Genomic DNA, 15791 nt, shown 5'->3' on the forward strand with positions numbered 1-15791 from the left:
GAGAGTTTTTTTGTCTCTTTGTGTTTTGTTTTCCACCCTACACACATTATGATGTGAGCAAGGCTCAAAAATATTTGTTAGAAATAACAATAGCTATATCCTAATGAATCCCCAAGTTTATTTTAGTATGTCCCTTAAAATGACTCTCTTTCTCAAATACTGTATATGATGCAGTATATGACACATACACCCAGGCACTGGGACAGGGGAAGAGATGAGAACATTCATGGTGATTAATTGAGAACTTCACACATCAGAGCTCTTGTTTCAGTTTTCATTCATTCTCATTAGGTGTTCTTTCACCTGTGACTGTTGTACAGGCTCCCACGTTCCCTATTGGAGTGCAGAGCCCCATCCCTATGCAGTAGACCCAGGGGCATGGAGTGGCCAGGAGGCGGCAAGACCGGGTAGCTGACTGATGAAGGGTTGTGCACAGGCATTCAACAGGATTTGGGTAGCCTATATAAAGCAAATTCAGATTCATTCAGCCAAGGGATTCCTGAGATATAACATATCCAAAATGAGTTGTTTGCACATTTCAAAATTCTATAAAATCCAAATGTATAGGTAAATTGCCTTAGAAATTGGCATGATGGAACAATGCCTCAGGTAAAAATTGTGTGGCAAAGTTGGGGTTATTTGATCAGTGGGTGATAATATACCCCCCAATGTTCAAAATCCACATGCATAGTAATATTATCTTGAATATAGGTGTATAGCAAAAGAGGAGCAGAGGTACACTCTGTTATACAAATGTTGAGGGTCATTGAGTCAAAAAGTTCCTCATATACAGCCCTTCCACTAAGAAGGTGATTTTAATATTCAAATTCCTCTAAAATCGAGAGACTTGAAAATAAGTGTGATGCATCAAGGTCCGTGGCAGGTTTGTTTCATAATTGTGGGATCATTTGTGTAAGGTGTTCTTTTATTCTACTCCTCCAATATGGACCTGATTTCAATATTCGTATTGTTCTAATATCTATGTACATAGGACATATGTATTGAAAACTGGTATTCCACAAAAACTGTGGGGGGATAATTTTACTTTGAGGGGTGGATGAAAACAAGCTTGGAGATGAACCGAGCAGTTCACCCTTCTCGGAGGTATTGTATCAGAATGCATTTATCTCCATGGATTGTTCACAGTTCTTTTCCCCTTCCCAGCCTCCAAAAAGGAATAAAGAAACTGGGGTTTACCTTGTCTTCAGCTGCTTGATCTGTTCCTCATAACCCTTCAGTTACCAGATTCCCTTTTCACCTTGGCCTCTGCACTTTTACTGGGGGCAGAGGGCAAGATGCAGGAGAAGCCCAGAGCTGGTGCAGGGGGAGGCTAAAGTATACCCACAAAGATACTTCATGCCCTCCCATAGTTGTCTCTATCATCATTTTCCCCTCTCTGCCACCACTTCCTCAAAAATCAAGGAAAACTCTCTACCCAAAATCTTGGTTAATACAGAGTTTATGTTGACTGGCAGTGCCTCTTATCTCTACATGTCAAATGCACCTAAACTTGAACATCTGTATGTTGGATTGAGATTCACTTACTCAGCAGATGGGTCTAACAAATCTTTTATTTAGGCAAAACACTCAGCAAGTGGTGATCAGTTACTTAGAAGTGGGAAGTTCATCAGGATGATCTAATCACAGTCACCTCCAGCACAGGCCAATATAGCTTTAACCTCCCTTTGTTAAACAAACTTACTTATAACTTACTTGTTTATAGCATTTTGTTACCCTTTCTTACACATATTTTCATGTTAACTCTCCTCTGTCAGTACAGGTTTAGTGTTCAAGCTGGTCTTCTGCATCTTTTTAGTTACTTTGTCATTTCTTTTTCTCACAAACATGATTACTCTGCAATTTCTCACACATGCACAGTTCTATTTATGCTTACACTGTTAAATGTTATCAGAACAGACTCTTAAAATTCACTGCAGGATTCTGTCAATCCTAAATATATCATCAGCCTCAACACTTCCCATCATGAAGCCATAGAATCCTTTCTAAAGCTTTATCAAAGCTTGTATTTCATAAACATTTATTCTCTTTCTCCACTACCTAACCATGTTCCTAACCTTCCAAATCAATGCAATTAACACCACTACTAGGATGGCTTGCACAATTACAAAGCCTGTTGATATCATGCATATCCATGGATGTTCCCCAATATAGTACACTAACTTCCACCATGACGCATTCCACAGTGTAACTATGTTGCTTTGAATATTTTGACTCTCCTGTCTTCAGGTCAACAAATGTTTTGGACATCTACTCAGAAGACTGGAAAAGGGCAAATATAGTGCCCATCTATAAAAAGGGAAATAAGGACAACCCAGGGAATTATAGACCAGTCAGCTTAATTTCTGTACCTGGAAGGATAATGGAGCAAATAATAAAGCAATCAATTTGCAAACACCTAAAAGATAATAAGGTGATAAATAACAGTCAGCATGGATTTGTCAAGAACAAATTGTGTCAAACCAACCTGACAGCTTTCTTTGACAGGGTAGCAAGCCTTGTGGATAGGGGAGAAGCAGTAGATCTTGACTTTAGTAAGGCTTTTGATGCTGTCTCTCATGACCTTCTCATAAACAAACTAGGGAAATACAAGCTAGATGTAGCTACTATAAGGTGGGTGCATAACTGGTTGGAAAATTGTTCCCAGAGAGTAGTTATCAGTGGTTCACAGTCATGCTGGAAAGGCATAATGAGTGGGGTCCCGCAGAGATCGATTCTGGGTCCAGTTCTGTTCAATATCTTCATCAATGATTTAGAAAATGGCATACAGAGTACACTTAATATAGTTTGAGGACGATACCAAGCTGGGAGGGGTTGCAAGTGCTTTGGAAGATAGGATTAAAATTCAAAATGATCTGGCCAAACTGAAGAAATGGTCTGAAGTAAATAGGATGAAATTCAATAAGGACAAATGCAAATTACTCCACTTAGGAAGGAACAATCAGCTGCATACGTACAAATTGGGAAATGACTGTCTAGAAAAGAGTACTGGGGAAAGGGATCTGGGGGTCATAGTGGATCACAAGCTAAATATGAGTCAACAGTGTAACGCTGTTGCAAAAAAAAGCAAACATCATTCTGCGGTGTATTAGCAGGAGTATTGTAAGCAAGACACGAGAAGTAATTCTTCTACTCTACTCAGCTCTGATTAGGCCGCAACTGGAGTATTGTGTCCAGTTCTGGGTGCCACATTTCAGAAAAGATGTGGACAAATTGGAAATGTCCAACTCAAGAGATTGCACAATATTTGTCTTCTCCAGCCTTCGCAATCTTGACTTGACCTTGTCCCCATTGCCTCAGCTGTACTGTGTGATTTTTTTCTTCATCGAAGGAGAACCCACAAACTGGCAATGCAGTTCAACACAATGACATATTAGGTACCTTGGCTCTTTGAACAACATGAGATATTTGGGGATTTCCAGACTCCCCCACCTGTCCTTACTAATATCGAAGGAGGAGTGACATATACTTTAAAGATGTAACCTGCCAGTAGGTTCCAACTTATCTATAGGCTGGACACTATACACTCTTTATGCATCACTTAGACCTGTGGCCACTGGTACTGCTAGTACCCAAGGAATTATCCATGTTTCATCAAACGTGCACCTTTTCTCAGTATAATGGATTCCTGAGTAGCATCCCTGCTCCAATCTACTCCTTTTATTTTTGTCTATTGTTCTAGCAGCTAATTTCTTATGAACCCACGTATTTCCCCATGCTCAATTTCCTTTACTCCAGCTTGAAGCTCCTGTGTTAAGAAACACAGACAGGTACTTTGCCTTTGACACATTATAATGGTTCACGATTTTTCCTAGTTTATTGAGTGCTGCTTCCACTTCTCTAAACACCTGTCCTGTTATCCTAGCATCCTGAACACCCTTTAAATTCTCCCCTATATCCTCATTCCATTGTTTATTTAATTTTAACAGGTTTTACAATTGAACTCTCATGCTCTAATTTTCTTCCCACAATATTGTAATTCCATGCTGATGTTCCCAATGCCCCGACCCTTAGTACAGTTTCCATATCTTTTTTTAATTTCTCTTCCCCTGACTCTTTCCCTTCTCAGGCCACCAAATTTCCTTGAATTCAATCCCATCCATTGGCTGTCTGAATTTTTGCCTGACTTCTTACATCATTTGCATTTAGACGTGCAAATATTTCACATGACAGAGCTGCTGTGGTAATGTAAAACTGGATACATTCAATAGTATAGGTATCACTTGTTACTGTGTGTTATTACTCATAATCTGATGTTCACAATTTATCACTAGTCCATTATCAGGTCATGCTTCCATTTCTGGACATGGTTCATTATCTTCCTTCAATTCTAGAGTAGTAGACATTGTTACTCCAGTATGTTCAGGAGTGGGAGTGGTACTCTGCAAGTCCTTAATCACATTCAGAAAAAAAGGTCAAAGTCTCAGTCACTTTCCTGGCATGGTAGTAGATTCATGGGCGGTAGTTCAATGATTTACTAATATAATTGTAATATTTCCCAACAGTGTTAACTGTGTGGTTAGGTTAACCATTACCATCTCATTTAAACACACCATCCCCACTAGGTCCCCCATTCCAAATCCCTGCTCCTGAGAGCTGTTAGGATCTTCCACCTTGGCTGCAGTCCAGTCTGTACCAGAACATTGTAGGCTTCCTTGCATGACTACTTGGGAACCGAAAGGCTAAGGTGGTATTCTCCCCCTCATGCACTGTCACCTCATTGTTTCTCTGCTGTATCCTGAATTCCATGGATCCCAACATAGTTCATATTATGCCTCCCATGTTAATCAACATCTGAAAAAGAAAACAATTATTCTTGCTTCCCTTTTTTTATATCAGTAGATTCCTTTCTGTCCCTCCCTCTGTATAGGTTCAGCTGCATTTCATGCAACCATCGACTCACCACCCATTTTTCATCCTTTACCTGAACCAGGTATACTGATGGACTAGCCTTATCCATTACATAGCAGGGACCCTCCAAAATGGATTTGGAAAAGGGCTTTTTCTCTGAGACATACTGTACAAGCACCTGATCTCCTACTTCATGCTCCATGCCAGAGACTTGGCCATTAAAATATCTTTTCAGTTTTCATTGGGCCTTCCCTAAATTAAGAACTTCACATTTCTAAACTGCAATTTTAATTTTATATATTGGCTTTGAATACATTTTTCGCAGGTGAGATAACTGTGGGGGTGGTGGCTCTGTTAACTGCTGTATGTTAGAAATATTCTGTATTGATACTGCTTTGATTTCCTTATTCTTTTCTAAGTTTCATCCAGCTTCAATATAGGTACCGCTGCTGCTACACTTAAACTGTTCTTTTTCTGACAGCAACATTAGTGGCTACGTTACTTTATTTTTCTATTGATCTTAGTAGATATTCCTCTCTCAACATGCCTTTTTTGTGTTAAAAAAAAAAAAAAGTCATCAATATTCCCTTTAATATTTACATTTTTTAACAATTTAATACTTGCACTCGTCCCAACTGTCTAACTTTTTCTCTCTGTAGTGTTCTTAATCTGTACAAAACTCCTTTTAACGTCACATCCCCTTCCTTAAATCACTCAGCTTCCATTTTTCATTGTGGAATAGGACATTTCCTAAGGCTTCACTAGCTTCTAAATTCTGGGATTGTGAACTTTTCACCTTTTTCTCCAGTGTGGCACAATTCTTTAGCCAATGCATTTGGAAGCTTTAAGCTTATCTCTGTCTTTTATATTCATTTTTCAGCTTTACACATTTTGAAGCTGTGTCTGCAAAGCTGTACTCCAGATACAGCCTTTTAAGAACAGCTGTGTTTTGTTGTCCAAGATTGTCAATAACCACACAGATCAAGTCCACTGCCTCTTTACAGTAAAGATACTGTTACAGGGGAGGGGGTTCCTGTTCCTTAACCTAGATACACACATCCATACTCTCCTCCCCCGCCCTCAAAATTTCAAACATAAAGTAAAAACTTCAGAAACTAGTATGCACAGTTCCAGAACATCAGTGTGTGTCACATGCTCCCTGCAATTTAAAGAATGACTCCTTTAACTGTATACACAGTGTGTGAACTACTGATATCAACATGTTCTCATTGACGTGTGAGAAAAGGTTAGCCAAATCTACCATTTTAGGCCTTAGCTAAAATCCAATATGCTCCTAAACACTAAAATCAGGAAATACAATTAAGGCAATATCTAAGACCGCACCTTAACACCTCTCCTCACCCCCCAATCTTAATTCTGCCTTTTCTGAGCAATGGGCTGAGTCCCAAAGAAAATCCTATCTTTGGTTAGTTTTAACTAAGCCTTGTAGTACAGTGTCATGTGCCACCAGACTGCTGGAATGACCCAGAGCAATAGAATCATAGAAAAGTAGGGCTGAGAGGTCATCAAGTTGAGCTAGCTCTGCACTGTGGCAGAACCAAGTAAACCTAGACCATCCTTGACAGCTGTTTGTCTATCCAGTTCTTAAAATCCTCCAATGATGGGGATTCCGCAATCTCCCTTGGAAGCCTATTCTGAATCTTAACTACCCTTATAGTTAGAAAGTTTTTCCTAATTTCTAATCTAAATCGCTCTGGCTTCAGATTAAGCCCATTACTTCTTGTCCTACCTTTAGTAGACATGGAGAACAATTGATCTTAATTCTTACTTTTTTTCAACCTTTCTTCATAGGTCAGTGTAGCGGGGTGAGCACCCACTCCAGCCCTGAAGGGGTTGGAAAAGCCCTGCAGAGGGCTGGGGCTGGGGAAGGGAGCAAAACCCCGGCCGATTGGGGGAAGTGGAGGCAGCTGCGGTCCACGCCCCAATCAAGGCCCAGCTGGTTTTATAAAGGCTATGAGCCAGAAGCCCAAAAAGACTTTCTTTCTGTCTGTCGAGGGAGAAGGGTCCGGCTGCAAGGTGCCGAGCAGGACACCTAGTTTGGCACAGGGCTGGGGAAAGGCCAAGGGAGCCGGGCGCTCCGGCCTAGGAAAGCCCCAGGCTGAGGGCCTGGTAAATCCTATTATGTATGAGGGTTGCAGGGGGCAGCCACGGGTAGGCAGAGGCAGCAGGTCCAAACCCAACCTTGCCAGTGATGAGTGACTCATACTGCAGTCTGCCCCAGGGTGTGGGGGCTAGCTGGTGACTGGCAGGAGCCTATGACTGAGGCAAGGTAGGGATAGTGGGTGGGGGGTTCCCCTGGAAGGGGGAGACCCAGAACTGTGGGTAGTGCCAGGGGGCAGGACCCAAGACAGAGGCACCGGGGTCCTGGGAGGGACATGGGAGCCAGCAGCAAGGCAAGACACCGGCCTGAAGAGGGCACTCTGGAGGCTGGAACGCTAATTCCCAAGGACAACCAGCAGGAGGCACTGCCGGTGAGTCTGCGCCCAGTTAGTCAGGTTTCTAAAACTTTTATTATTTTTGTTACTCTCCTCTGGTCTCTCCAGTTTGTCCACATCTGCCTCCAGCTTTCACCCTGACCACACCACACCACACGATCCATCGTCTACAGCCAAGCTCTATGATACAACCGCATTTGCTCCAACCCCTCAGACAGAGACAAACACCTACAAGATCTCTATCAAGCATTCTTACAACTACAATACCCACCTGCGGAAGTGAAGAAACAGATTGATAGAGCCAGAAGAGTTCCCAGAAGTCACCTACTACAGGACAGGCCTAACAAAGAAAATAACAGAACGCCACTAGCCATCACCTTCAGCGCCCAACTAAAACCCCTCCAATGCATTATTAGGGATCTACAACCTATCCTGAAGGATGACCCAACATACTCTCAAATCTTGGGAGAGAGGCCAGTCCTTGCCTACAGACAGCCCCCCAACCTGAAGCAAATACTCACCAGCAACCACATACCACACAACAGAACCACTAACCCAGGAACCTATCCTTGCAACAAAGCCCGTTGCCAACTGTGCCCACATATCTATTCAGGGGACACCATCACAGGGCCTAATAACATCAGCCACACTATCAGAGGCTCGTTCACCTGCACATCCACCAATGTGATATATGCCATCATGTGCCAGCAATGCCCCTCTGCCATGTACATTGGTCAAACTGGACAGTCTCTACGTAAAAGAATAAATGGACACAAATCAGATGTCAAGAATTATAACATTCATAAACCAGTCGGAGAACACTTCAATCTCTCTGGTCACTCGATCTCAGACCTAAAGGTCGCAATATTAAAACAAAAAAACTTCAAATCCAGACTCCAGCGAGAAACTGTTGAATTGGAATTAATTTGCAAATTGGATACAATTAACTTAGGCTTGAATAGAGACTGGGAGTGGCTAAGTCATTATGCAAGGTAACCTATTTCCCCTTGTTTTTTTCCTAACCCCCCCCCCCCCCCCCCCCCCCGACGTTCGTGTTAAACCCTGGATTTGTGCTGGAAATGGCCCATCTTGATTATCATACACATTGTAAGGACAGTGGTCACTTTAGATAAGCTATTACCAGCAGAAGAGTGGGGTGGGAGGAGGTATTTTTTCATGCTTTGTGTGTATATAAAAAGATCTTCTACACTTTCCACAGTATGCATCCGATGAAGTGAGCTGTAGCTCACGAAAGCTTATGCTCAAATAAATTGGTTAGTCTCTAAGGTGCCACAAGTCCTCCTTTTCTTTTTTCATAAAGTATGTCGCCTAAAAGTGAATGTAGTATTCCAGCTGAGGCCTCACCTGTGCTCAGTAAAGTGGGACAATTGTCTCCCGTGTCTTGCATGCAACACAGCTGTTAATACATCCCAGAATATTGCCTTTTTCATAACTGCATCACATTGTTGACTCTCATTCAATTTGTATTCCACTCTAACTCCCAGATAATTTCTAGCAGTACTACCACCTAGACCAGAGGTGGGCAAACTACGCCCTGCGGACCACAGCTGGCCCGTGGGACCATCCTGCCTGGCCCTTGAGCTCCTGGCCAGGGAGGCTAGCCCACAGCCCCTCCCTCACTGTCCCTCTTCCCCTGCAGCCACGCCGCAGCGTGGACCTTGCTCTGGGAGGAGGAGCTGTGCGCTCCTGCCGAGCAGAGTGGCAGCGTGTCTAGCTCTGGCTGGGTGGTGTGGCTGCCAGACATGCTGCTCTGAGCGGCACGGTAAGGGGGCTGGCGCCGGGGGGTTGGATAAGGGGCGGGGAGTCCCGGGGGGCGGTCAGGGGACAGGAAGCGGTTGGATGGGGCGGAGGTTTTGCAGGGGGCGTGACGGTCAGGGATGGGGAACAAGGGTTGGATAGGCGTGGGGTCCTGGGGGGCCTGTCAGGGGTGTGGATAGGGGTTGGGGGACTGGGAGCAGGGGGGTTGGATAGGGACTGGGGTCCTGGGGGGGTGGTTAGGGGACAAGGAGAAGGGGGGTTGGATAGGAAGTGGGAGGGGGCAGATAATGGTCAGGGGTCAGGCTGTTTGGGGAGGCACAGCCTTACCTATCCAGCCCTCCATACAGTTTTGCAACCCCAATGTGGCCCTTGGGCCAAAAAGTTTGCCCACCCCTGACCTAGACAGTTAATCCCCATTTTGTAGTTGTATACTTTATTTTTCCTTCCTAAGGGTAGTACTTTGCACATGTCGATATTGCATTTAATCTTGTTGATTTCAGACCAATTGTCCAATAGTGCATCAGAAAGGAGAGAGAGAGGGTACCTGGGCCTGTGTGAATTCCAGTGCAGATGGCAGGTGCTAAAGGTCACTGAGAATATAGAAAAGGGTTAGAAACAGGTAACGCTCACATATTCCCCAATTTTCTGTACATAACTAATGGAATGCCAGATTCTGGAAGTGGTAATAAATGCCATGTTAGCACATCCTTTGGGTGAAATTAAGGTGTACTTATCACATTAACCTTCTTTATACATGCTTTGGAAAATGGCAGTGAATGTGGGGTAGAAGAAAGGCGAAAGATCTGTCAGAAAATCTGATTGGCCACATTTTGCTGCACACTGCAACTTTTTAAAAATCTAAGGAGCATTTTCAAAAGAAATAGGCCATGGTGTGAAACACTTTTTCTGGAAGATCCTCCAGAAGTGAAAATACACCAGTGACAAATAAAAAGCACATTTTAAATGTGGCTCTTATTTTAAGGAGTTTAAAGGGACCAATATTGCTGGAAAATCTGGGATTCCAATAATTAGGTAGGATTTAGTAATGTATAAAAGTACAAAATTTCAGGAAATACTACAGAACTAAATGTATATATCTGTAATCAAAAGATTTCTGAATTTTAAAAGGAGAAGTCTGCTGCCAACGGTGAGCGGGAGGAGGGTGGGGGAGGGGAATGCTCTCCCGCTCTTTTCTTCTAAATGATCATTGTACAGAGGTCAGTGGGGAAAGGAAAGGGAAGACCACTAGAATAGAACCGCCTCTTTGCAGTTTTCAATTAGGTCGGTTTCAGTTGTATATAAGCAGACGAGCCCACATACGATAATATAGTTTACAGATAGAGTAGTTTATACTTTTTTCGCTGTGTGGAGTAGTACTGAGGTAGTTATGTCTGGACGTGGGAAAGGTGGTAAGGGACTTGGGAAGGGGGGCGCTAAACGCCATCGGAAGGTTCTTCGTGATAATATCCAAGGTATTACAAAGCCGGCTATTCGTCGGTTGGCGCGCCGTGGGGGTGTAAAACGTATTTCGGGACTGATTTATGAAGAGACGCGTGGCGTGTTGAAGGTGTTTTTAGAGAATGTGATCCGCGATGCTGTTACTTACACTGAACACGCCAAGCGTAAGACGGTCACAGCCATGGATGTGGTTTATGCTCTGAAACGCCAGGGCCGCACTCTGTACGGATTTGGTGGTTGAGTCTTTTCCCCAGGTCTAATTAACAACGGCTCTTTTCAGAGCCACCCATGTTTTCACAGTAAGAGCTGGATCAGTCTAATCAGCACGGGAAGGAAGACGAGCTAGGAAAAAATACTTTGTACTGAAATTTTTGATCTGAACAACGTGTTTGTCACTCTATTAGACAAATTCTATAGATACGCCTCTGTTTCACTGCTAACTCGGGTAGAGGTGCGGGGTTGAATCATGAAGGTCTGAAAACCACAAGTAAAACAGTGCCTCAGGGAACACACAGCAAATCTTAACTAGACTTCTACCTTTTGTGTTAATTCATATTTGGTTTAGAATATAGAAGTAATAGTTTTAAAGTATTGAAGGTATTTGGGTAGCAGCGTTTAGCTGTAGATGGTGTCCTCAGGCGCCAGTCTCTGGCCAGTTCCTCCAGCAGTCGCAGAGGTACAGGAAGGTGGATTTACAAGGAAGAGTCGAGTTCATTTTCTAGAAAGCAGCATTATGGGGGCATTTAAAAAAAACACCTCATAAACAATTGCTAATATTATTTTGAGATACTATATTAAATCGATTAGGAAGATGCATTTTGTAAAACAGTTAAAGGGGATTAGTGCGGGAGCCAATTATTCCCTCCGTATAAATGCTGCCGTTAGTGGACTGATCTACAATAGCCATAAGATTACCGTGTAAACGCATATCGGCCTACGTCTCCGAGGAAGGGAGGGGAGCGGGAGGAAATGCTGACGATTTTAGAAGCAAAAATCCGTTCTCTATCTGGTTTCTGGGCGCGGCTTAAAAACAAGTTCCTGCGTTTGAAAAGCCCGCTCTGTGCAAGGATTAGTCAATTACAAACCTTGTGGGAGTTGAAAAGCCCGCGCTGTGCAAGGATTGCCCAGTAACAAACCGCCTTTTTAACCCCTTCAAGGAGAGATACCTAATCCCCTTTGCTAGGTCGGAGGAGTAGGGGGAAGTTTTGTACAAAACTACGTCTCGGGGATTTTCTATTTGACTTTCCAACAGATGCACCAGTCATTTGAAGACCTTCATTCTCGTAAATCTGACAACAATTTGTAAAAGAAAGTTGTGTGGGGGACTTGAGATGCGTATACAAATACTGACTGTTCCTGTTAAAAGTCCCGCTGTGGAGAATGATCAATTATGCATTACATCTCAATTCCCCCATTCATCTGCGGACTTATTTCTCACCCACTGGATATTTACAGATATGCTCTTGTGTGTCTTTCTGTAAACTGAGCGCACTGCTGTTATGGAATACTCACTTTAGCCAGTCTTTCTGACTACATCTATCCTTACTGTTAAATCAATAGTTGGTCCATTTATCAGTGTCCTGATTTAATAATCTCCGCAAGATAGTCTCGAAGGTAGAGGGCTAGGGTTTTGTTTAAATTAATTTAATTGATAAATTCACCTCAAAGAAACTAAATTAGAAGTAAAAGCACCTTCAATGAGTGGTCCACGTCACTGAGCACCAATGTACAAGACCCGTTGCAGACATTTCTAATCTGTAAATACACAAAGAAAACTCCCTTGATATTCAGTCAGCAATAACAGATGGAAAAATGGTGCCGAGCCCCCCCCCCCCCCTCTTTTTTTTTTTTTTAATTCGATGAGATGCAAAAGCCACCCCATTCCCGACAGGCATATTCTGCTTCACCAATGGTCACAGTTAGATCCGCTTCCCCATTGGCTGTTCAGACAAGGCAAGTCTCCAGCCTATCACAAATCGTTTGACTCTGAAAACGGAAGAAATATAAGGCCGGCTGCTGGCTGTCCCTTGGTTTACTTTGCATTTCTTTTCCTGAGTGAAGGGTGTTGTGTAGAACGTGAATCGCAAATGTCGGGGCGAGGAAAGCAGGGAGGTAAGGTGCGGGCTAAGGCAAAGTCCCGCTCCTCGCGGGCTGGGCTACAGTTCCCGGTGGGTCGAGTGCACCGCTTACTGCGCAAAGGTAATTATGCTGAGCGGGTGGGCGCTGGCGCCCCGGTCTATATGGCCGCGGTGCTGGAGTATCTGACCGCTGAAATTTTGGAGCTGGCTGGCAACGCTGCTCGGGACAACAAGAAAACCAGGATCATCCCCCGTCACCTGCAGCTCGCCATCCGAAACGACGAGGAGCTCAACAAGCTGTTGGGGAAAGTCACGATCGCTCAAGGGGGTGTCCTGCCCAATATCCAGGCCGTGCTGCTGCCCAAGAAAACCGAGAGCCACAAGGCAAAGAGCAAGTAAAGCTGACTGAGAAATAAACACTTCGACTTCAAAACTAACCTAAAGGCTCTTTTCAGAGCCACCCACAAAGTCAGAAAAGGGTTTGATTATCTCCAAAAGGTGAAATCCTCCTCTTACAAAAATCAGCGTAACAAAAATCAAACAAACAAAACAATTAACTGACATCAGCGGGGACAGGATTTTGCCCTCATTTTTTCTAAGAGGACCTAGCGGTGGGTTAAATTGGGATGTGTAAATTTACGTCCCGTTCACACACGCACTTAAACGTACCGGAGGGGGAGAGAATAACTTTGGCTGAAGATGATGTGGGAAATTTGAGATTTAATACGATCATTAACGATCATTTTTCCACGGCACAACTTGCCACAGGAAGTCAGTATTTAGAGCTCTCAAGCTCCCATCCAACCTTCTCTTTTACAGGTTATTGTCAGATGTACGAGAATAGAGGTCTCATGCATCTAGGTAACTCATTGAAGAAGTAAAAAAAAGGAGGGTTGGTACTGGGCAACCCTTGCGCGGGCTTTTCAAACTCGGGAAAGAATTTCATTACTACTATGCCTTTTGCAGTACATACAGGAAGTAGTGTGACTTGGTTTGAAAGTCTGCAGACAAATCGCTAGTCGCTCAGAAAACCAGACCCCTTTGCCATTTCAAGGAAAGAGACTCATTCATCTAAACCGATAGGCAGATTTTATTTACTTAATGTTGAGAAGGGGCTTCTGAATTGCTTATATGAAAACAGAGTGCAGTATTTAGAAGACAATGCTGTAGGTGCAGGTGTCAACTGAAAGGCTACACTGTACAAATTATTTAACAATTTGCAGATCTTTGAAAACTATAGATCAAAATAATCAGAAGGGGTTCTGCTAAGCTGTGGCATGTATTTCACTTTCTCATTTCTTATCCTTTACTGCCATCTGATGGACATTCTTTTTTAAGTTGCTGAACTTGAAAATGATATAAAAACCTGTTTTACTGTTCAATATTTACTAATAACAGCCAAGAAATAAAGACCACCATACAACAAAACAGCAGGAATAATAAATATATATTTAATCATAAATACTTAAATGCCCTATTGTTCACCTCTGTCAGTTTCACAATAGGCTTATTTTAATTTCTATTGGAATACTACTTGATTTTCCCCATGGAGAAAGGACTGGAACTTTTCAGTAGAAACTCAGTTATACAAAGTACATTTGCTATATCTGAGGTCTAATTATTGGGAAACTTTTTAATAAATATTTTCCAGTATTAGTTGTTCATATAATCCCCACCCCCCCTTTTACCTTGAGGTGATCCCTAGGTATCTTAGTCAGGTGCAGGCCCTATAATGCTAGGTTCTGAACAAACAGATAGCAAGTGGCAGACCAGATTTTAAACATGTTTGAAATATAGTCTGACACAATTTGGAGCCTGACAAGTGGGGGAGAGGGGAGGAGTAAATAAAAACAATTTTGCTTTATTTTTAATAAATGTGCAACCTTTTGGTGTTAGTTAACCTTCACTTTACCCAAGAAATTTCAAATGTGAAACATAAGATAAATGTTTATACCATTATGATTTCTGGATCTAACATGTTCATTCTTGTGGACTTCCTCACTTACCTCTTTTCTCATATGCTAATTTCCTACACACTGCCACATTCACTGATACACAGAGAAAGGGAGGAGGGGGTGGGGAACTGTGAGACAACTATAAATAACCTTTATGAAAAGTTACAAACTTTCAGCACAAGTGCTACTTTCTAGTTATGCACCCTCCTGTCCTAGATCACTGCAGAGTCTCAAGACATCAGTTTGAATTTTCAAGGCCATCTTGTCCATGCCTCTCAGTCTTCAAACCAATCAAAATGTGACTAATGAGCAAAGTGAGGATGACCTGTGGTGTGTCTATAGGGGACTGGTCCTCATATAGGAGGACAACCTGCTACTGCTACTATTTGTTACTCAACTCAATTGTTGTGAGACACTTACACACAAATAGACCTTCCCACAAACTGGACAACCAATTCCTCCTCTCCTTTTGGACATGTCAGCAGATGAACGCTGTCGCCTTCAAACTTCAACTCTCCAAGCCCCTCAAAATATAGTCAGTGTTCCACGTATCATTTTGAAGCCTTATATATAGGACCAGTTCCTCGATCAGGCCTAACAGCTTCTGCCACCAGTCAAGATACAGGGTCATGAGGAATGCATAGTGCATTCTATTCTTTATTACAAACTGCAGCAAGGCCAATTCTATTACATTATACACTGGGAGGGCAATCACCCTGATGGATGCTCCTGGGAACCTACTGCCCATTTCCTTGTCCCTGACCTAGTAAAAGCAAGTTCTACAGGGAACGTCCTGACAAGCTGGGCCCAAAGCCAATGGTAGGAAACTGAAACCAGTCAAATTATAATTAGAAATAAAATACATTTTTTAACAGTGATGATTAATCATTTGAACAAAATATCAAGGAGTCTGGTGGATCCTCTGACTCTTGGTCTTCCAATGAAATATTGGATATTGCTTTGGGCTGCTCTGGAGGGAGGAGACTGACAACTGGCCCCTCAGGCAGTGGGATGTGCTCCACCCCCACTCTGGTCCTCTATCCATCAAGGTCAAGAACTGTTATGCTGTACTGGCAACCGGAGGAGAGAAGCAGACCCCAATACCTGAGAAGGAGGAGCCAACTGCCCCCCAGGCTGGAAGGCTCACTGCTACCATATTCAAGAGGAGGAGATAAGTGGTGGTGGTGGTTGAGGAC

General features: G+C 43.0%; 2 protein-coding genes across 2 annotated transcripts; both read left to right on the forward strand.

Moving 5' to 3' along the window:
* Window positions 1–10447: 10447 nt before the first annotated feature.
* On the forward strand, window positions 10448–10898 carry LOC102945425 (histone H4). The gene has a single exon (XM_007064080.3). The coding sequence runs from the start codon at window positions 10492–10494 to the stop codon at window positions 10801–10803; it is 312 nt and encodes a 103-aa protein (XP_007064142.1). The 5' UTR covers window positions 10448–10491; the 3' UTR covers window positions 10804–10898.
* Window positions 10899–11746: 848 nt separating this feature from the next.
* LOC102936508 (histone H2A.J) lies at window positions 11747–14439 on the forward strand. Its single transcript, XM_037883555.2, has one exon. The coding sequence runs from the start codon at window positions 12422–12424 to the stop codon at window positions 13037–13039; it is 618 nt and encodes a 205-aa protein (XP_037739483.1). The 5' UTR covers window positions 11747–12421; the 3' UTR covers window positions 13040–14439.
* The last annotated feature ends 1352 nt before the right edge of the window (window positions 14440–15791 follow it).

This window comes from Chelonia mydas, chromosome 1 (assembly GCF_015237465.2).
Source record: "Chelonia mydas isolate rCheMyd1 chromosome 1, rCheMyd1.pri.v2, whole genome shotgun sequence".
Taxonomy (NCBI): domain Eukaryota; kingdom Metazoa; phylum Chordata; order Testudines; family Cheloniidae; genus Chelonia; species Chelonia mydas.

Excerpts from the sequence above, each read along its gene's own strand:
- LOC102945425 (XM_007064080.3), top strand. The coding sequence starts at position 10,492 with ATGTCTGGACGTGGGAAAGGTGGTAAGGGACTTGGGAAGGGGGGCGCT.
- LOC102936508 (XM_037883555.2), top strand. The coding sequence starts at position 12,422 with ATGAGATGCAAAAGCCACCCCATTCCCGACAGGCATATTCTGCTTCAC.